The 22,878-nt window shown below is 42.2% G+C and overlaps 1 protein-coding gene across 2 annotated transcripts; it reads left to right on the top strand.

The window, feature by feature from the left end:
- Window positions 1-1,261: 1,261 nt before the first annotated feature.
- Window positions 1,262-18,564, top strand: EED (embryonic ectoderm development). 2 transcript variants are annotated; one of them, XM_037376925.1, is made up of 12 exons: window positions 1,262-1,409; window positions 4,203-4,355; window positions 9,682-9,774; window positions 10,678-10,743; window positions 11,475-11,600; window positions 11,719-11,800; window positions 13,381-13,472; window positions 14,400-14,533; window positions 15,661-15,766; window positions 16,547-16,705; window positions 17,170-17,243; window positions 18,234-18,564. In XM_037376925.1, exons 1-12 carry the CDS (start codon window positions 1,281-1,283, stop codon window positions 18,358-18,360), a joined length of 1,341 nt encoding a protein of 446 aa, XP_037232822.1. In that variant the 5' UTR covers window positions 1,262-1,280; the 3' UTR covers window positions 18,361-18,564. The 2 variants fall into 2 exon arrangements, with proteins under 2 accessions (XP_037232822.1, XP_037232823.1); XM_037376926.1 differs by lacking the exons at window positions 11,719-11,800; window positions 13,381-13,472.
- Window positions 18,565-22,878: the final 4,314 nt, after the last annotated feature.

Genomic DNA, 22,878 nt, shown 5'->3' with positions numbered 1-22,878 from the left:
TTGGGATGAGCCAGTGAAAGCTGGTGGAGTTGAATGTGTAGCTGGCCATCTGGAGAATGTCAGCTGACAGCTGAGAAACGAAGGGGAGCTGTCTTCCCTCCAGTAGCTCAAGGGCACCCATGGGGAGAAGTTAAAAATTCTCACCACTGAAAACTTTATGCCTGCCCTTCTTTCAACAGATCTGCAGCACAGTTGTGATTTACTCTTAATTAAGATGCCAGTCTCAAAACATCCTGTCATACTTGAAAAAAGCGCAAGACTGTACATTCTCCCACAAACACTTATCACAACCTTGATCTTACAGCACAGAGCCAGACAGAGCTTTATTAATTGTGAACTACAACCTTTTGCTATATATTATGTAATGCTTCATTGGAGCCTACAGTTCTGCAGAAGAAGAGACTGTTCATTGCTAGAACCACTATACTACGTGCATCATTTTAAGCATATCTTTTCCTCTTTATCTCCAAGGGTGATGCGAGACTAAATTTTACATACAGAGCATGGTTCACCTCTGCCACTGCCCTCAAAGCAATTGCTTTTTGAGACTGGAATGTCTCCCTCAGGGAGGAAAGACTTGTTTCTGCCCCTACAAGATAAGACACTGTGCCTGTGGGCCAATTACTTTTCCCCTTCGGTGGAAGTTTTTTTATTTTACTGTTCATAATTATTATGACTTTGGGACCTTTGATTTCTGAAATAAATAAATACAAATCTGGCAACTGCAATTATTTCATTTATAGCTGTAGAAGGAACTTGTCAGGGAGTACAGTAGCAGGCAGCTGAGCAGAGCTTATCTTACTCCTCCGAAACACCATTTTCAGATTACAGGACTTTTGTAGAGCAAGACAACGAAAGTCCTTTAGGCACAAGAAACAACAACCGCACCAAGACGGACAGAGGGACCGTTAGCACCCGTGGCGACAGGGACTGCTCGTTTCTACCTCACACGTATCCTCGGCCGGACCTGCCTCGCACGGCCAGGCCACAAGCAACGATATAAAGTGCCACCACGTTTCCCTGCCGTTAAAACGACGGGCTAACCCAACGCCTAGCCTCGCCGAGGCGAGCAAGGACCCCTCCGCCCGCAGCGCCCCCTCAGCCGCCGCCAGGCCCTGAGGCGCCGCGCGCCGCCGGGCGCGGGAAGAGCGCTTTTTCAGCAGTGTGGCAGCTCGCCGCTCCCCGGCCGGGGAACGGGGCGCGGGGCTGCTTTACGGCAGGCGTTTCGACCTCCCCGTCCGCGCTTTGCGGCTGCGTGGCGGGGTTGGGGGGCGGGGAAGATGTCTGAGCGGGGAGAAGCCCCGGCGGCGGCGGCATCGGCGGGAGTGGGGGGTGAGATGCCGGCGAAGAAGCAGAAGCTGAGCAGCGACGAGAACAGTAACCCCGGGGACCTGTCCGGCGACGAGAACGTGAGGCCGGGGCGCGGGAGTGGGCGGCTGGGGCGGGGGGGAGGGGCGGTGAGGCGGGAGCGCGCGCGCGGCGGCCGCGGGGCCTCGCGCCGGGGGCGGGCGGGAGCGCTGAGGCGAAGGCGGTGGAAAGGGGGGGGGTCGCGCCCGCCGGGCCTCGCCCGCCGGGCCTCGCCGTGAGAGGAGCTGCCGGGCCGGCCCACTCGGGGTGTCCCGCGCCCCGAGGGCCCCGTCCGACCCCGCCGGGGCGTGGGCGCCTCCCGGGCGGGAGAGGGGCTGGGGGCGAGGAGGGAGGGGCGGGTGTCACCCGGCCGCCGGGGCTCGGTGGCTGCCCCCGGTGGGCCGCTGGAGGGAGGCCCCGGTGGCAGAGACCGGCGTGGGTCTCTGGGAGAGACACTCACTTTCCTTCCACGTGGGTGAGGGAGGATTTGAGGCCCAAACTCTCAGTGGGCTCTGGCTCGAAGTCTGTTTCGAAATGTCAGGCTTTCTTTGGCCATTTTGCAGCCAAAAAAAATGGGTCATTTTTTCTTGCAGATTTGTGGCGCGTGTCTTCACCGTCACGTTGCGGAGTAACATGTGGCATAAATTTGTGTGTGCGGCCCCTTGGTGAATGAGGAGTAGGGGATAGTGCTCATAAGCCTCTGTCAGCAGAAGGCGGCAGCAGGGGATGAGGACTGTAATTCTCGAAGTTGGGCTAAAATCTAGTGTTCAGAGCAAAGGTAATGTGATTGATCTAGAATAGCTTTAGACTTGAGAGATAAACTTAGTCTAAGGTATATAGCAGTCATTTTGTCTAGTTATGGAGTGTGTGTGGGGGGGTTACTTGGGTGTTAGCTTTATGCAGTGTGGGGTTTTTTTTCTGGTTAGAGCACTTACCTAGAAAGCAAGGGATCTGGACCACATCCCCCGCAACCTGTGGACATGCTGCTTGTGAGGTGACAGGCAGGTTTGAGGTGCTCTGCACCGCTGCTGCCGAATTTGTTTTTTTAACAAAGCCATTCAGGTTTACTTTGGTGCCCCTTGTAGGCTGTCAGTGACTACAGATGTGGACTTTCTGGTTATTGAAAATGCGATGTATTTCCATGGTGAAAGGATTCCCTTTTGAGTTTGTTACTGGACTCCACTCTTCCTGAAAGATGGGGATTCTGTTTAAAAGTTGGTGTAATAGTGTTGATTTGGAAAAAGGGTATATTTTGTTCCGCAGGTATCCTGAGTGCAAGTTTGTCGGTTATGTTGTAGTTGCAGATACCCGGTGTAGTTGCATCATACCAGGTACTTGGTGTTCTTATATTAACAATATCTGACTAGTCCAGAGATAAAACATCAGTCTTGTAAATTATTATGACTCTGGCTAGCAAGTACACTTGGGAGATGAGAATTTGGCAAACTCTGAAAATTTTTTAGTGTAATGGAGAAGAAACGAGAAAACGTAAAAATCGTTAAACTCTGTTATGCACATTAAGGGAGGGCTGGCTTTTTCAGGGGTGCAACTTGAGGGGAATGACCCCAGGTTTAGGCAGTTCACTTACAGGCTTGTGTGTTGTCCTTCCTTTTTTTTTCCTCTTGATGTCCTGATTTTCAGAGTTGTTGGGCAAACAGGCTGGTACACCTCTACTGGCTTCTGATAATACAGACACAAAACTAGGACAAAGAATAAATGTTTGGTGGGAATTGGTGTATTAGTCTTTATAGTTGACCTTATTCCACATTCCTAGTGGGTTTCCTGATGCAGCTTCATGTTACGCTTAATCTCCTCCAGTGACAGACTGTTGTCTGCCTCTGTCTCCCTTAGCTCTGATCTGGAAATCACAGGGCCTTCGAATGAGTTCTTTTCCGCCCAACTACTCCGATGAAAGTGACCAGACTACCTTGCCAAAACAAACCAAAACCAAAACAAAACAAGTTGATTTTTAACAAGCTGAACTTACTCATATGGAAGCACAGGGTTGCCAGTTATGATGCAGGTGAAATTGAAGTGCACTGTGATGTTGATGGGTGATGCAGGGAATAGAAATGTTATTTTGAGTAGTGTTGTGCAGTCAGTCTGCATATGAAATTAGTGTTAATTGCCCAAAGCTGATCTAAAACTGCTCAGCGCCTCGGTGGGTTGTTTTGCACACCCCTTTTTTTCAGTTCTCCCCATCGTTACCTCAGCTCTGGCTGCTGATGGTTGGAGGGGCAGTTGGTTTAGTTAGCTGTAGTTAGCTGATCTGACAGAAAGCTAATTTTTTTTTCTTAGCTTTTAGTTGAAGAAAGTATCTTTAGAAAAGAGCAGGAGGGAGAGGTAGGACTTACTCTTCTAGTGGCAGTGCTGACTTATTGCAGAACTGCTGTGCCTGATGCTGCTGAGGGCGTACAGAAGTCTCAGAACAGTTAGATTCTTGGTATGGCTAAGCATAATGTTTTTACACAAACAGCCTCTTCCTTCAGTGCTTCAGAGTACTGATTTCATCTACGTCAAAGATTTTTTTTCTAGGGAAAGTAACTGCTTTATCTTTAGACATTTTCTTAAAAGCAGCTACCAGTATTCTGAAGAAACTTCACTAGATCACAGTTCACATCTCTCCCTCTTGGATAAGGCCTCATGTGACTCATGTTCTGTTTCTAGGGAGGAATGCTATTATGTTAGTAATATATTTAAATACATGAATCTAAATAACACCGAGTCCTAGGAGATCTTCTGTTCTCTACAGAGAAGAACAAAAAGTGAAAAGGCCAAGTGCTGCAAAATCAGTTGAATTTATACAGCAGTTAATGATATCTTTATTACCTCCTATATAATTTAAATGTTTTCAGGATGATGCCGTTAGTATTGAAAGTGGTACTAACACTGAACGCCCTGATACACCAACAAACACTCCTAATGCACCAGGAAGAAAAAGCTGGGGGAAAGGAAAATGGAAGTCAAAGAAGTGCAAATATTCCTTCAAATGTGTAAATAGCCTAAAGGTAGGTATGTGTAAGCTTCAGCACGGGAATGCTGGGTACCACTTGCTGGCAAGTAATGTTAATGTTGACTGAAATGGTGTCAAAATAGAGATTTTGAAATATCTGTATAGATTATGTTCCATGTTCATTTGAAGAAAGTACCTTTCATATTTGGAATGGCTGAAGTTTTGAAGGAAAAGGATGCTGAGAAATAGGAAACACTAGGTAGTTCTGCAATTAACCCAATTTTTGTACAGGTTTGCAAAGTTATATGTGATATGTTATGATTACGTATTTCATTGAAGCTGTAGTTGCTTGAGATAAAGATAAGAAACCGAATAAACAAATTCAGATAAAATGAAACCTGTGACAACTTGATGTAAAAACACAGAACCTGTACAGATTTTTCTACTTGTTAAAATGTGTTAAAAAAACCCCCTAAAACCCCCACAAAACATTCCAATGATCTTGGAATAGCTTTTTCCTCCTGCTTACCAGATTGGGTATTTTCTGTCCTCTGGAAATTGTCATAAATGCTGTATAGTGCAGTTTGCTTAATATATTGTGAGTGTTGTGATTGTGTGTTTGCACCTGATCTAGGTCATATTTATCTCCCTGCATAATACTAGCATTAAGGGATGTGGATTCATGGTCTTTACTCTCAGTTCTTGTGGTTTAGGGTATTATTGTTTTCTTCTGCACTGGTGACAGACTATGGTGGACTGAATGAATTTTCTTTTCTATTCTTTTGCACTGTCAGGATGTTGTTTTTTCATTCCTCCTCATTGTGTGGGATATTTATTTGGCAAAAGCTGTAAACATGCCATCAGATCGGATTTTTATGAGTTCTAAATAAAGCAAAGATTGCATCTGGAACAAGATGGGAGTTTTGTTAAACTTTATATTTAGTGTGCAGCTCTGCAGTGGATATTTTCTGCAGACTTGCTTTAAGAGTTTTTTGTTATTCCCACACACTTAACTGTTGAGCTGTGCTGATGTAGCTGTTTCTGAACTTTGGCTTTAGACTGCCTCACTGAAATGCTAGGGTAGCCGTGCAGGAGGGGATGAGAAATTTGGAGCATGGAAACCTCCTAAATGAGCTTTGCCACTGGAGAAATTGTGATATGCAGTTATACTGACAAAAGTATCTGGGAAATAAGCTGATCTTAATGTGTTTTTTTTGAACTATAAAAATTATCTGCAGTCCTTTCAGGGTGTAGGAGGAAAGGAAGTTCTTTCATTTTCACCTAGGTAGGCAGCTGTTCTCGCATGAATTGCTCCCACAGAAGTGCTTTTTGTGGCTTCAAGTTATACTTCAAACACAGGTGTCGGCCTTTCAGCACCCAAACATTTAACAGGTTCTTAATTTTGCTGAGCCTTTGTTTTCTGTCTGCCGACCGAATATTCCAAAGGGATTAGTACTTTCAAGCATCTTCTGGGAAAACACAACATTCCTTCACCCTAAATTCAACCCAGGCCCCACTAATAGGGTGACCCAAAAGACCACTGTATGAAGTTAAGCAATCCCCGACTTCCATGGATTTGGATCAGGGCCTGAGAGCACATTCCTGTGCAAGTGGAATCAAGCTGTGAGGGAGTAAATGTAGCATTTCAGTTAAGTGGGATATCTTTTATCTTTTCCCCCCATTTCTCTTTAAATCGAAATTAATGCTAATAAACAAGCATGTTAATACAAAGACTATGTAGCAGCCAAATTTGGTAACCAGTTTTTACTTCATGTTTGAAGAAGCCTCTCCTTTTCTTTTTCCTGTTCTTCTTTGCTAATTTTGCAGATACTGTGGAGATAAACTCTTCAACAGTTGAATGTTGTCTATGGGTTCAGAAAGACACTTGTCACTCTGCATATCACATCATATATCCCATTGTTTAAATCTCTTTGAACTATGCTTTAAGGTGCATGTACTGAAATTAATGAAGAGTCAACATGATTTAAAGACATGGAAGTTAATTTTATTATTCTTTAGGGATATAAAAATGATGTGTTTTTTACACTTTCCTACTCTTGCTTTTCCCTCTTATTTTGCTTTTTACTTTTCTTCCTTGGGGAAACAAAGAAATATGGCCATTTCTGTCTGCTTTGACTGTTAAATGCTTATGATTCAGCCTGAAAAACTAAGTGCTTGCTAAATATGCCTTTTAAATACTACTGTGAAAGTTATTTTGGGGGATATGTAAGCATCAAGAAAACAAAAATATAACTTGGAATATGACAGGAAATAAAATACTGCCTGGTTTTGTTTTTTTGTGTGGGTTTTTTTTTTTTTTTGCACTACTGAAAAACTTTTGCTCCCTGTGGGCTGAATGGAACTGTGGTTCCTAAATGAGCATATAAAGCTAACAGTTGCACATCCATACATGTTTTGCTTATAAATCTTTCAGCAGAGAACCATGTGGATTCTGCTTTGATCTGCTCCCTTTAAAACTGTGCTGGTATTTGCCCTCCTACCTTTTACTCTTTCTTAGGGTGTGGCTCAGTGGTTGTTAGCAGTGGGTGGTGTCTCAGCTTCTACTCACTGTCCCCTGAGCTGGGAGTCAGTAAGCAACCATATACAAGATTCTAGTTTGTTGGTGTGTAAAGGAGAAGTAGCTACAACCACTGCCAATACTGGCTTGCTTCCATAGCTGGGAACTGGAAATGCATGCGTGGTCGGTTGGTTTCCCACTGGCACTGTGGGTGACAGCGTTATTAAAATGTGTTCATGTAGTCGCAGGTGATTATTTTTTTGTGTTGGCTTATTACTTCACTGCCCTCAGTCTAAAAACAGCTGTAGGCTTACTCTCTGACTGAGCCTGAGTTGGCATTGAGTAAGGGCAGAACTAACCATTGGTTTGTTATTTATTTGCTTTTTTAACAATTGTAGGTCTATTTTCTCCTCTGCCTTCTTTCTCTGGTGTACAAAGAACCTGAGTCCTTTGGGTTTTGTGCCCTTTAATCATACCAGGGTTAAGATGACATTTCAGAGTTCTACTTTTGTACCAGCATCTGGGTCAGTCTTCCGTCTGTACAAGCTAGTGGTCAATTTTGCGTGACATACTTGGCATCTTAGGATAACCATATTGTGTAGCACCTAAAAGTGTAATGTTTTTAAAAACCTGCTTCACTGTTTAGCGCTTGGGACAAAAATTAGAGCAGAGAAGTATTATCAAAATAGCTTGTGCTGTCTCTGACTAGTGAGGATGATGGTAGTTTAAAGGAGGTGAGCGTAACTTCTTCAGATACCGTAGTGACTTCCTACAAGAGCCTCAGCCTGACTTCATCTATTAGACACCAGAAAAACTGCGATATGTATGGTCAGGCTCTTGGAGGTTGTAGCACTCAATGTGAGGAACATAGTGTGGGTGTTGTAGGTCATACAAAGACATGTGTCTCGCAGAGTAGTTTTTCCAGGGAAATAGGCTGTCTTTGAAAAAGCTTATTAAATACTTCCAAGTGTGCACTCAAATATAAAAATACAGAAACAGTATAGCCATCTGTTGTATCTCTCTTCTTGTTACGTGTCACCCTAGTCTGGGTCCTACCTAGAAAATCATAAACTTACTACAGCTGATGCTGGAAAACCATCCAAGCTTGGGGGGGAAAAACATCTTCCTTTTTACTTTCCCCATTTCACTAAATTTGTCAGAAACAGTGCAGATGACAGAGAACAAGGTTATTCCAGTAAAACAAGTGCAAAACCTGCGAATACATGTCTGTAATAAAGCAGTAAGAATCATGCATTTTACCTGTGTTATCTTCATGCGGTATGTCAAAAGCCCCCAGTATTCACCAGCATGAACTCTAATACAAAAGTTAAACCCCAATCAATTATTAGTAGAAATTTTTTTTAAGTATTCTGTATTTGACCTCTCAGCCATTCTCTTCAGGAAAGGCTTAAATATGCTAAAAAACAAGCCTAGACAGTAAAATTTGTAAATTTCATGGGACACTAAAAATCATGACCTTGTGTATGTAATTTTATGGCATAGTTTTCCTCATTCTTCATCTCTGATTAACCGATAATGCTTTACAGATGCTGAATACCTGCTTTTTCCTTCTGTCCTGGGGTCACTAATAACCTTGCTACTTTTCCCTTTGCTAATATCCCTCATCACATAAAGCCACTAGTCCGTTCTTTCATGGTATGGTGGGTAATACTTTGAGTTAAACTTTGAACAATTCTTTTTAATCTGTATTCAGCTTTGGAAGTTGTTACCTCTCATATGAATTGCAGGACCTTTCATCTGTGAAAGATTTTCTAATTTTTTAGCTCTTCTAGTTATCTCTGTTAATAATAGATACTGCCTTTCTCGGTAAATAATGCTATTTTAAATTCTTCCAGACTTCCTTACTTTTCTGGGTAGCGTTGGACTCCCCACCCGCACCCTCTCCTCAGATTTATTCTTTGGTTCTTGGATAGGCCAGAGCTGCCAGGGCATTCCTTGTGTTGTCTCTGAAGCACTGCCATTTGAAGGCCGCTTAACAGCCGTCATGAGACGAGACACTTCCTTCCTGCTTGCACTGTCCCAGACAGTCCCCTGTGGGGAGGCACTTTAATGAACATTATTCTTACTGAAAACATCCTGTCAGGACAGGCCAAAATACTGTTATCAATTATTAACAAGCACCACCATATTCATCGCAATTCATAAACATATCTGCTTCTTTTTTCTCTATTAAACTGATGTAAGTTGTATAAAAATAGTATTTGGCATTTCCGTGTTGACTGTGAAGGTGATCTGAAAACACTTTGAAGGCATGAACTTTGCAGCAGCATTGTGACATGCTGGAGAGCATTCGTAGTGTCTGTGCAGTCGCAAGACCTAACTGTGCTGTAATAGTTAAATGTGGCCCTTCTCCACCCTTCTAGTCCGATTCTTCTCTGTCTTAATAGTTCTCCTCTGCAAAACTGTAAATCCTTGCAGGGAAGTAATTATAACCATAGAAAGTGCATATAGATGTCGCCTTAGATGCAGAGGTTGCCTTGTTCAAAATTGCAAAAGTAGTAGAGCTGCAATTATAACTCGGGAGTTCTGCTGGCTTCTGGCCATAACTGTGAGACAACAGTTCTTCCCCTTTGCTTTTTTTAAAAAAGCTTGGTAGGGGAAGAAAAAGGGGAGGTGTCAGAATATTCCTTTAACCTCCCTTTAGGACAGCCAAGTTAAAATGTGATGTTACAAAACTGTTCTTTTTAACTGTTCAGTATCAGAAATTATACTGGATGTGAACCCAGTAGTTTGAGGAGGAAAATATAAATTAAACTGTTCACGACCACAGCTGAATTTCACAGAGGTAACATGCCTGTGGGTTTGGGGTTTTTTTGTCTCTAATCTTACTTTACATCTACAGGAGGACCATGGGCAGCCTTTGTTTGGAGTCCAGTTTAACTGGCACAGTAAAGAAGGTGATCCTCTCGTTTTTGCCACTGTAGGCAGCAACAGAGTGAGTAATCTGTTTTTAACCGTAAGCCCTTCCATGTGGTTCTGTTTGCATTCTTTTTTTCAGCCAATCCCTTTACCTGTATTTAGTACGGACACAGGATACTTCATGTAGAAAGCTTTATTTCTGAGGTGTGTAACGTCTGTTATCTGGGAGAGTTACATCTTCTGGCTTGTTTTATGAAGTCATGTGTTAGCTATTTGGGAATTAGCCTATATAGTAAAGGAAAAAATCCTTCAGTAATATAAACATGGGATAAGGAAGAGAGGTGTGTAAATGTATTTTCTTACTAAAATTGCTCTTCATAGATGTTATTGTTTCCAAAAGGTCATGGGTCTAAAATAGGATGAGAAGTGTCTGCAATGATGGCAGGCAGCTCAGTAGGTAAATTAATGGCTTGTGCAGGGTAAATTTATAGGCTTTTTCTGAGCCAGGATCTGTGTCATTTCAGTCTTGAAAATAACTCCTGAAGTGCATTCTATGCAAGTGTTGTGAATAAACAAGAAGCCTTTCATTTCCAGGTTTCTTCCTCCTGGCAGTCACCAGAAGTGACTAAACTAAGATTAAACAGCATCAGTGTGGCTCACTAAAAGACCAAGTCATGTTAGAGATGGCTGTAGTAACAGTCCAAATAGAGTTTAATCTTACTAAGACAATTCAAATAACAGATGTTAATATCTGGGAAGAACAGCTGACAAGTCCTGGAGTGGTGCTTTACTGAAGCTGCTGTGAGCGTTCTTTTATCAAACCATTTCTACCTGTTGGAAACAAACAGATGATAGATGAGATCTAAACTGTAAAGGCATGCTACCTCTCCCCATCAGGCAGTCAATACACAGGTGCATGTGATTTCCTTTTGAAATAGCACAAGTAAGCAGCAGTCTCTCCCATTTTTTTTCCCTTCAGGTTACTTTATATGAATGTCATTCACAAGGAGAAATCCGTCTGTTGCAGTCGTATGTGGATGCTGATGTATCCTTTTAAGTTAAAAAGCCACTTGTTCACTTCCTCTCAAAAATGAAGAGGCTTTATAGGAAAAAGCATACAAAGTTTTTGTCTGTGATTTAATACTTTGCTCATGTGGCACATTCCTTAGGTCCAAGTCTTACCTCTATCCCACATCCTAGAGGCTCTTCTATTGAAAAAAATATTAAAAATGCAGACTCGTGGACCATGCTGTATTAAAATACTTGAAAACTGATTCTCCATCAGTTTAATCTTCCCAACACTAATATTTGTGTAATGTTTCACATTCACTGCTTTGCAGTGGTCTCCACTTCCCTATGAATTGGAACTGGGTTTAAAGCCTAAGAACTATGTTTCATGCTCTGAAGCGTTAGTAAGTTGTGTTGATCATTTGCGATACGCAAGTCAATAACTTGTGAACTCAGTCTTGATTCATTATTCCCAATCTTCAGGTGTTTTGGAGAAAGAGATTAAAAAGTGATGCCAAGAGAGAGGAGGTATTCCTTGTACCTTACGGAACAGAAGTGAGGAAATTGGCGCCTATAGAAAAGATGGCATTGCTTGTATTTGCAGTTGTATAACTGGATATGTATCTTTTTCTTAGTGCCCAGGAGTCTCTGCTGGACCCAATTTCATAAAATAGCAACAAGTTTACTTTAAAAAAAAAAAATCACATTGTTTGGAGAAAAAAAAAAATCTCCTGTTTCTTCTGTATTCCTTAACATAAGGTGTTGTAGGCAGATGAAAATTTCTATACCTGTGCGTGGACATACGATAGTAATACAAGCCATCCTCTTCTGGCTGTGGCAGGGTCCAGGGGTATTATTAGGATAATTAATCCTATTACAATGCAGTGCATAAAGGTGAGTGCTCAGAACTTCAAGATACTGCTTGCATTTCAGTAAGGCATGATACTTATGTCTTCTAAATACATGTAAACATGAGGGGAATTGATAACTTGGTCTCTGAATTCTGTCCCAGCACTACGTGGGCCATGGAAATGCAATCAATGAACTGAAATTCCATCCAAGAGATCCAAATCTCCTTTTATCTGTAAGCAAAGGTGAGGAAAAAAACCTCTTTTTTTTTTGTGTAAGTCAGGATACTTTGGATTGGATTTTGGTCTTGAAAATGGCCAAAATCTCCAAGAATTTTTTATGAATGGCACTGAACAAGTTTACCTTGAAAGTTGAGAGCAACTCTTGCTCTTTTATGGCTATATATCTTGTACATATTAAATCCATGGCCTACAATAAACATAACTCTGCTTGTGGTGCAAAGGGATTGTGAACAATGCTGCTTTTAGGAAAGAAGAAAGTGAGATTTGGGGTTGCTCTTTATGGTCTAACAGCCGATTTAAATTTTTTTTCAGTTGTTGAGTCATGTTGCCATCTAGGGGGGTTGTTGTAGTGTTGCAGACAGCATTCACCACCGTGTCCATGGGGGAAAAACTTCCATTCTCTGTCGTTCAGGAGCAGCAATGGACTGCTGTCCAGTTAACTGGACTTTGTGTAAAAAGCATAATAGTGAAGGGAGAAGTGAGGGTTTGGTGTGGTGTCTTGTGGGCTTGTCCAGAACGTCTAAATAGCCACAACTTCCTAATCTTGACTGTTCTGTTAAGTAAGGGAGTACGTGATCTGCCACAGGAGCAAGCATTCATGAATGCTTGAGTTGGAAACATTCACATAAAGTGACTTTTGACTCCAGCGTATTTGGCATTACTGCTGAAGCTGCCTGAGAATAGGAGTTGGGAACCTCTGATCTTTGCAACTGTCAAGTTTGTGCTGTGGGTCTGTGATGTTGAATTTCTTGTTCCGTGTATTTTTTTAGGTTCTCTTTTTAATAGCTTTTTAACGTCAGCCATAATGTAACAAGTTTTAGTGTGCAATCTCTGGACTAGATACTGTCTCTGAGAAGTCATGAGGTAGGAGTCTCAGAACTGCTTGGCTGAGAGATGAGTAGAAAAAGAGGAAAATATTTGGGACTTTGTGGCCTTCCAGTTGGTGTTGCTGTAATTCTGTGCAATGTACTTGTGGAATCCAAAAGGGAAATACACTAGAGGTTCCCGTTTCCATTGGGAAACACAATAGAGGTTCTTCATTAGAAATTGTTAAAGCTTTCTTCAAACAAGTGGATTTGTCAGACTTTGGAATACATATTGTTTATAGAAACAGTTTCTCCCATCCCTACATTCTGTGGTTCTTGAAGAATAACATTTTAAAGATGAAAAAGCGGAAAATCAGAACTTCTCTGAATGCTGATGTAAGAATGGCTGAAAGGAATTCTAGGAGATTTTGATACATAAAATTGTTTTTTGAGATAAGACTGAATAAAACTGTATTTGTCCAAGATCAGACTCTTCTTTGCTTTTCAGATGATCTGAAGATCCAAGTATATTTTTGCCAGAAGCTGTCCCTAGGGGAGGGGGGTGGGCACACCTTCTCACTTACAGAATTACTTTAACAGTAGTTCAGTTGTAATGGCAATTGTAGTTAATGCAGTTCCATTTGTTTCTAACAAGTGAAGAATTAAGTGCGTTTTTGATGTTTACATGAACACCTGTTATTGAAAGTGGTTAAGCTGAAATATATTATTCATATGTACCTATAAAAAGCAGCATGTAATTTTATTTGTTCTTTATAGATCATGCATTGAGACTGTGGAACATCCAGACAGACACGCTGGTTGCAATATTTGGAGGAGTAGAAGGGCACAGGGATGAGGTGTTAAGTGCAGTAAGTGGAAGACTGTGGGGCAGTGATTTAGATTTACAGAGGGTAGTAAGCCTACGATATGCAACATTTATCCTCTTGTGCACTGTTTTGATATTATACCTACTTAAAAAAAACCTGAAGTGCATAAATTCTGTTTTAAGGGGATAGACAAGTTTAAATCTAAGGTGGTTTGATCTGGCCACCTCTCAATATGCAGGACAGGTGTTCACCTTCTCTTATGTTTCAATAGCTAGCTTTCTCACAGTGCAGCCTAGAAGTAAACAAAACAGAGCTCAGTGGGGCTAGAAAGAGTAAAAAGTTTTCATGATGGTCCCACTTCTGAAGTTCTTGAGGTCTTACAAAGCCAAAGCAGCAAGAGCAAATAAACTTTGAGACACATGGTAGTGAAGGAAAGAAGTTATTTCAGGTGAGTTATGCTGCTTTTCAGTGGCTGTGAACAGACGCTGGTACCCAGCAAATACCAACTAGAATAGCTGACTTTTAATGTGCTGCTCTTAAGAACTGTTTTCATTCCTGTTGTGTGACCTGAAAGGTGAGGGGTGCGTCTGTATGAAACCTGACTGTATTATTCTCTTGTGGTTCTAAATAGTCATCACCCATGTCATAGCCCTGGAATTCTGCCAAAGTTGATCCATAAAAGAAACCTAGGGAATGTACTGAGGGCGGAGAACTAGCAGTAGATTCATTGTCTGTCAGTGCTGTTGAATATGCCTCTCTTTCTTGAGAGAGAGTAAATATAATTATTAGGATACTGTGCTTCTTTGCAGTGAGCAGGATTACATTATTAGTACTTTTATATCTGAAATACACATTTTTATTGCATTGTCTACACAGAATATGCTGTTTTGATGGAAATGATGGCATAAAGTCTGAGTTGATACCATGCAGCTTAGGCTGGGGGTGCTCAAAACTATTTTATATACATAGGATTATGATCTTCTTGGTGAAAAAATCATGTCCTGTGGAATGGATCACTCTCTAAAACTCTGGAGAATTAATTCCAAGAGAATGATAAATGCCATCAAAGAATCTTATGGGTACAACCCAAATAAAACCAACAGGTACGTAGTCCGTAGTCTTCATCTTCTTGGCTGCCTTTGCAAAACATGAATGCTCTCATCAGTGGCCCAGGTTAATTCCTATCCAAATTGGGAGTTCCTGGGGATACTGGGTGATCTGGGTATTGTGCTGAATACTGAATCTCTCTAGAATGTGTCCTATTGATGTTTGCTTCAGTAGAATTTTACTGAATTCAGATTCGATGTCCCGAGACCTTTATTTTTCAGTATCTTAATTATTTCCTTATCTGCTTGACTAGAAAATGTCTGGAATTACTACCTTTGTCATTCTTAATTAAAGCTTGCATTTCATTGTGTTTCAAGATGTCAGCAGCTTTTCTTCCTCTCACCTCAAAAAATTTAGGAGGCAATGAAGTCTGTGCAATTAAATGTAGCAGATAGTTTTATATTGAGTAGTTATTACTGATTATTGTATCTGTTATTTGACTTTGGCGTGGGGACAAAACTGTTGACGTAGTAAGAACCTTAATTTTCATCATTCTGTGATCTGACTTCAGATAGCGAGTAAATTGTCAAGTAAACATGGCAATTAGAAACATGATAGATAAGTCCTCCTTTATGAAGTTCCTCAACTTTTTAATCTTAACTTCTAGTTAAACCATTGAGAGAATTGAGAAAACACACTGAACATGTTCAGCAATGAGACTTAACTAGCTGTGAAAATACTCTCGCTTGTTTTGGTAATGTTACCAAATATTAAATGACGCTTTTTTAGCGTGCTTTTTTTTTTTTTTTAATACTGCGCATTTCTATTTACCAGTGTAGATGTTGCAAAAGCAACATCTTGGGGAAAACTGAACCTTAATAAGTTCTTGAAGTATTTGGCAACAGGAGCTGTATTCAGTATCTGAGGGAGTGGCTTTGCTCAGCGCTGTCTGCGCAGTCTTAACATAGGAAACTAGTTGTTTCATTAGGAATGAGGATGAAAACAGGGACTGTTATAATTTAAAAAAAAAAAAAGGCATACAAAATCTACTTTGTTATAAAACCATTAAACCAAAAAAGACAGGCTTGCCCTTTTGGCATTGAGATATGTTAAAACTGGCCATTAAAAATCGGACTTGTGCTTCTGTGTTTGTCTGAACCTCACTCAGCAATTTTCTCCATAGGCCTTTTATTTCCCAGAAAATTCACTTTCCTGACTTTTCTACAAGAGACATACATAGAAACTATGTTGACTGTGTGCGATGGTTGGGAGATCTAATTCTTTCCAAGGTAATGTTGCAGCTTTTTCAGCTACATTACTCTTACGTGCTTGTTTGAAGATCTTAAACAATATAAGCTTTACTAGCATTTAGGTCTTAGGCTAAATTACTGTGTTGTGTGAAATAATTTTGTGGATTGTGTTGTGAATTTTTTCACCTGTCAGGATGTGTGGATAAGCAACTTGTACTTAAGAAGTAAAATTATTACTACAGTTGTACCTCTGCTAAAAGTACATAGATAACAGCTACCTAGAGTCTGCATGGAACATACAGGAAGAGAATCCATAGGTACTGTTAAGGGATCCTGCTGCTAAAGGGAGAAATGAGGGCTCCCATAATGGAGTAACTGATTAATGTGTTGTGTCCCCTAGTAACATTGGCTTGCAGATATTAAACGAGGTGGTCAAACTGCCTTGTTGCCAGCTACCCATGCATGCCTGGTCCTGTTGGTCAAAGGGATTGGGTAAACAATCCTCAAATCCAGGTTAATTTAAACTTCTCATGAGTGTGGTTGAGCACATCTGGTTGACTTCCTCTGAAGTGGCTGAGGGAGGGCTCCTGCAGTCCTGTTATCTGGCAGAGCTGTAAGGGCAGCAGGCTCCCCAGTGATGGACAGTGATGTATTCTTGGTGATGTGCCTGTGATCCAAGGACAGAGGTGAGGTTTCAGTTGTACTTTTTTTAATGTCATTGGGGAAGCTGTGAGATGAAATGTTTGGTTATAATTAAGTTAGACTGAATGTGCAATACAAATTATAAATACAGGTGATTTTTCTTTTTCCCCACCCCAGTCTTGTGAAAATGCCATTGTGTGCTGGAAACCTGGCAAAATGGAAGATGATATAGATAAAATCAAGCCCAGTGAATCAAATGTGACCATTTTGGGGAGATTTGATTACAGCCAGTGTGATATATGGTACATGAGGTTTTCAATGGATTTCTGGCAAAAGGTATGTGTCAGATTTGACTTCGCTGTATTTAAATGTGCGTAGCTTTTCATTGATTCTATGTTTATGGGCATGGGAAAAGTCTTGATTCATGTGATGATTGAGAAACAGAACCGTTTGCTGTGAGGGGCTTTGTAGGAAACTGCAGGAGCTGCAGATGTTTCATTCTGTGTTCTGCCTGGTAAAAAAGTCCCACCAATTAAATACTTATTTTCCATCAAAGGTGTGTTTACTGATATCTTCCTCCCCCATCTGCAGAGCTGGACAATAAAATGGAATAAAGGAGGCAAATTTTATAGCCTTTCTAACCCCTTCAACAAACTAAGTCATTCGTGTTCAAACAGTCACACACAATTTATCAGCTATAGAGTCTTTATAAAATTCTGACTTCATTCTTTGAGATAGTATTTTAACATGTCTATTCTCTGGTGTTGTGTTTTTTTTTGTTTTTTTTTTTTTTTTCAAAGATGCTTGCTCTGGGCAATCAGGTTGGCAAACTTTATGTTTGGGATTTAGAAATAGAGGATCCTCATAAAGCCAAGTGAGTAGTGAATTTTTTTTTTTTAAATTTTGTTAAGACAGGGAGTTGGGATACTTTCCTTTTTCCTTTACCAATAACTATAGAAATTCTTTAACAGTACTCACCACTTTCCATTCTAGCTACTAGGTAAATAAACATTCTGAGCCCCTAAAGGTTGCCATTTATTATTTTTTACTGATGTGTTATTTATATTATTGAAGTGGCAAGAGGCCTCAGTCAGATTGTATTGGGTACTATATGTAGATACAGTAAAAAAGAATTTGTTTCTCAAAGAGCTTATAAACTAATTAGGTGAAAATTTACAAAGCAATTGAGGGAAGATGTGCTAGGTAGGTGTAGCACATGATAAAGGAGAAATAGGTGAAAGGACTAGAGTAATGACAGTGTAAAGGTTGGCTTTGAGTACAATGTGGAGAAAGCGGTGTGGCTTTTAAGCTCCTCCCCGGTGTGGCCAGGCAGTTTTACAGCATGTCTTACATACAAAAGCTGAACAAAAACAAAACAGACCAAAAACCCCCATTATCTGTGTAAAATGTGTATACACTATGTATATAAATAATAATTCCATTATATTTATATATACTTGTATATATTATATATAAAATCTATATAAATACATGCGTGTGTGTATATATATATAAAACCATGAAATTTCTGAAAATGCTGCAGTTCTTCATCGCCCAGTTATGATATTTTTTTCCTAACCACTGGGAAAAAACAATGATTATGAAGTCCTAAGTAATGTGATTCAGTGAGTTTTCAGTCAGTGCTTCAATTAAAATTGGGTGGATAAGAAATGGCGGTGGGTGAGCAGGAAGCGACTGCTTTCCCAAGTCCACGCTTGGAATGCAAAACACACTGTGAAGGGCATAATCCTGTGGCCCTTCAGTTCCTCCTAGGTCACATAAGGAGCTGGTGGAACAGTGCTACATAATGTAGTAATGAGTGCAGATTTAATGTTGCAGCTGAATCATTTTCTTTTATTTATAGGTGTACGACTCTTACTCATCCTAAATGTGTTGCTGCCATTCGACAAACCAGTTTTAGCAGGGACAGTAGTATTCTTATAGCTGTGTGTGATGATGCCAGTATCTGGCGCTGGGACAGACTACGATAAATTACTTTTTCTTAATTCAAAGTAGAAAATATATTTTCAAATTATAATATAGTCTGTTAACTCGCTAGTATGGTAGATGCATTTAGTGTAGACTTTTCTCGAAGGTTCGGCAGGCTGGAGCTGAACTTAGTGATGTTTACATTCTGTGTATTGTTCTGCTTGAAATTGCTGCTTTTAATAAAAAGAAGTATTTTTGTAAAGTTTTCTGAATTGTCCACTTTAATTATTTCCCACAAAGAATTTTCACTATAATTAAGTTACGGCCTGTGAAATATTTTTGCGTACAGCTATCACATAAATATATAGTAACTTGCTAGAAATTTGGTATGTCTGTGCTTGCAGTTGCATTTGTGCCTTTTTGACTGAAAACCTAATGAAGCTGTTGAATTATCCAGGGACCACACAAAGGAAATACTACACTTAGTATAAATAAATGTTAAATCACTGCTAAAAGTATTTTTGAACTCATTCCTTTAGTTGCACATTGAAATTGATTAAATTTTAATAATCTTGAATTCGGATGTGCTTTTCACCATTTCTGTTATTGATTAGGGGGAAAACTTTACTGGCTTTTATGGGTTTTTTGTGGATCCCATTGCTCTACTTGGATTCTGGCTGATGAGTTACTGCAGTTATCTTAAATCAAAGTTAGTTATTGGAATTGTATTTTAATTGCCTCTTTTGTCAGTATCTGCAAATAGCCTCATCACTGTTTTACTTAGCCTAGGAACAATGAATTCTAAAGTCAATATTATTATATACAGGTTTAAAATACGTACAATTAATAAAAGTGAGAGGGAAAAAATGGCTAAGGTGGCAGGCGTGACTATCACTGTTAATCTGTGTTCAGAACACTTGTGTGTATCTTGTCAAAACATAGTTGAAATGTTGGTGGTTGTGTTGTGCAAGTGGTCCAAAACATTGCATTATACTGCGTACCTGAATGAGGAGAAAGGTTAGTAACATTCACTGAAGCTGAACCATTTACATTTTTTTTTCCTACCACGCTCCTCTTATCCTTCACTGTAACACATTACTTAAAAGAAGTATTAGGGTATTATATAAATGCAAGTACACTATAGTTGGCAACATAATAGTGCTTTTTTGATCAGTGGATTAAGTAAAGTAGTCCTGTCTGCTACTGACTTAAGTGCATATTTGACTTTGTATCTTTCAGGATATTGTTTTCTCTGTGTGTTACAGTTTGGGAACTTGTAAATGCTCTGTTTAGATAAACTACCTGTTCAGTTTGAGGTTATATGACTAAGCCAGCTTTGATTTGTGTCCTTGGGAGCCTGCAAAAAATGAAGTCTAGAACAAGTAGTTTCTAAGTCTTAGTCTGTAATCTAATTTTTTCCTTTTTTTTTTTTTTTTTTTTTTCTTTTTTAAATCCTTATCTTTACTACTGGGGAGGTGCGATAATACCATTGTAGCAAGCTCTGTCCAAAAATAGCATTCAGTTGAGCTGGATTCTGGACTCCTTGCACCAGCCAAGTGGCCAGCATGCTCGTTCTTGGATGGGGTGCCCTTGACTGACTGGTCATGGCGATGTGATCAGGAGGCCAAGTGTAGAACCACAGCCTTGGGCAGAACCAGGTACAAGCCCAAGTGCTGGAGGGAGGAGACTGAAGTATCTGAAGAGGGACAAGCAAGACTGGAGCTGGAGACAGGTTTGCAACCTCTAGTTCCACTGCATCTACAGAACTGCTGGCACAGTATGAACCAGCGTTTATGCAACAGCCATGGCCCGTATAGCTCATAGCTCATTCGGTGGAAAGTACGTGGGGGTGGCGTCTGAAAATTATGGGGTGGGGATGTGGTTGCCAAAAAGGCAGTGGGAGTGCTTAGGTTTCCTGCAGCCTTCAAGGAAAGAGCTTGGATCAGATGGGCTAAACTGTATTAAGAACATTTGGAGGCTGGTACCATTTAGCCTTTGCAATGCTTTGTGGGACTATGCCGTTAGACTAGGTTTCCCTGTGCTTTCCCATGTCCAGGGTTGAGAGCGAAATAGGATACAAAAGCAGTAGGGATTTTTTTCAGCCATGGTTCTTTTTTTGGTAAGTGGTACATTGACACATGAGCTGCTCTGTTTGGGAGGAAGGAAAGGAAGGGTGCCTGACTAGAGAGGCCTAACAGTTAGGGTCAGCTTTTACTTCTGTGTTAACTTAGAAATATGCTGAAGGCTGTTCTCCTAAAATACAGACAGATATTCCAGCAGGTTTTCCCTGAGAAACCTGGATGGAGCTGGAATCAGATTCAGGGTGTAAATGAAGGGAAGAACCAGGGAATGTGAACTTGTGAACGTAGAGCTCGAGCGAGCCATGGGGAAGAAAAAAAAAAATCTTCTTAACAACAGTCAGCCCCATCTGCTTTTAATAATACCCTGAATGTACAGCATACGGGGGGGGGGAAAAATATCTGCTGTCATTCAGACCTGTAGAACTCAAGTGAACATAAAAGTTGTGTATTTTTTTAATGTGTGTGTGTGTGTGCTTCCTAGAGTTGCCTAGTTCTAGAATTAAAAAAGGGGGAAAACACCAAATTATTTTTGTTGTATGTCTTCTGGAAGAATAAGTGCTAATAAGAGTTGTAATAATTGCAAAATAATTTAAAGTTCATTGTTCTCCAAAACCTTTTAATACATACATTTCTGTAACATACCTTGAGCGTTCCAGTGCCAAAGTTCTTAGAGCAAAAGAAGTGGAGAAACCTACCCCAACTATCCTAAAAGACATTTAACATTTTCTTCCCCACGGCGTGGCAGCTGCCTGTAGTTCTGGTCTTTGACAGATGCTGCAATAGACTCCTGCTGTTCCCCATCTCAACAAAAAGCAGGGGAGGTAAAGTCAGGCTCTGCCTGGCTCCAGCTTCCTGGCTGATGGTCGCGGGACAGCCAGGGGACTGCTGCAGGAGGCTGCGAGTGGTACAGGCGGCTGTTCGGTATGAACCGTGAAGAGTACAATCAAATTTGAAAGTTGCCGTTTCCTTCAAGTAAAGCACAGTGAGTACCTCCCTGGAGAGATCAACCTCCCTCCATCCCCGGGAAGGTGATGGAGCAGCTCATCCTGGAGGTCATCTCTGAGCACGCAGAGGAAAGGAAGGTTATCGGGAGCAGTCAGTGTGGATTCACCAAGGGGAGATGACTGACCGACCTGGCAGCCTTCTGTGGTGGAACGGCTGGCCGGGCAGGTGAGGGGAGGGCGGTGGATGTGTCCACCTTGACCTCCGCCCGGCTTTTGGCACCGTCTCCCACAGCAGCCCAGGCAGGCTCGGGCCGGGGGTCAGGGGAGCAGTGGGGGGCTGAGAGCTGCCCGGACGGCAGAGCTCGGGGGCTGGGGTCGGTGCTGCGGGGTCGAGCTGGGGGCCGGGAGCTCGCCGTGTGCCCAGGGGTCAGCGCTGGGTCCGGTCCCTGTTCCACTTATTCATCAGTGACCTGGATGAGGGGACAGTGTCCCCTCGGCACGTGTGCTGGTGACACCCCACCGGGAGGGGCGGCTGGTGCCCCAGGGGCTGCGCTGCCATCCAGCGAGGCCTGGGCAGGCCGGAGAGCCGGCGGAGAGGGACCGAGTGACCTTCAGCAAAGGCCAGAGCAGGGTCCTGCCCCTGGGGAGGGACAGCCCCAGGCACCAGCAGGGGCTGGGGGTGACCTGCTGGGGGGCAGCTCTGCGGGGAAGGGCCCGGGAGTGCTGGTGGGCAGCAAGGTGCCCGTGGGCCAGCGGTGTGCCCTGTGGCCAAGGGGCCAGTGGGACCCTGGGGGGCACCAGGAGGAGCGTGGTGGCCAGCAGGTCGAGGGAGGGGGTCCTCCCCCTCTGCTCTGCCCTGGTGGGGCCGCACCTGGAGTGCTGGGTCCAGTGCTGGGCTCCCCAGCTCCACAGAGACTGGGAGCTACTGGGGAGGGGCCAGCGGAGGCTACAGAGATGGTGAGGGGACTGGAGCATCTCCCTGGTGAGGGAAGGCTGAGGGAGCTGGGGCTGTTCAGCCTGGAGGAGAGATGGCTGAGGGGGGATCTCATCGATGTCTGCAAATATCTTAAGGGTGAGTGTCAGGAGTATCATAGAATCATAGACTGGTTTGGGTTGGAAGGGACCTTAAAGATCACCCAGTCCCACCCCCCTGCCACTGGCAGGGACCTTCCACCAGCCCAGGCTGCTCCCAGCCCCGTCCAGCCTGGCCTTGAGCCCTGCCAGGGATGGGGCACCCACAGCTGCTCTGGGCAGCCTGGGCCAGTGTCTTGTCACACTCACAGGGAAGAATTTCCTCCTAATAGCTAATCTAAATCTCCCCTCTTTCAGTCTAAAGCCATTCCCCCTTGTCCTGTCACTGCCTGCCCTTGTAGAAAGCCCCTCTGCAGCGTCCTTGTCGGCCCCTTTAGGCACTGGCAGCTGCTCTAAGGTCTCCCCGGAGCCTTCTCTGCTCCAGGCTGAACAACCCCAGCTCTCCCAGCCTGTCTCCATAGGAGAGGGGCTCCAGCCTCTCAGCATTTTGTGTCCCTCCTCTGGGCTCACTCCAACAGGTCCA

The sequence above is a fragment of the Falco rusticolus genome, chromosome 2, assembly GCF_015220075.1.
Source record: "Falco rusticolus isolate bFalRus1 chromosome 2, bFalRus1.pri, whole genome shotgun sequence".
In the NCBI taxonomy this organism is placed as follows: Eukaryota; Metazoa; Chordata; class Aves; order Falconiformes; family Falconidae; genus Falco; species Falco rusticolus.
Note: the sequence above shows the minus strand (reverse complement) of the source record. Positions and strands in the feature narration are given on the sequence as shown.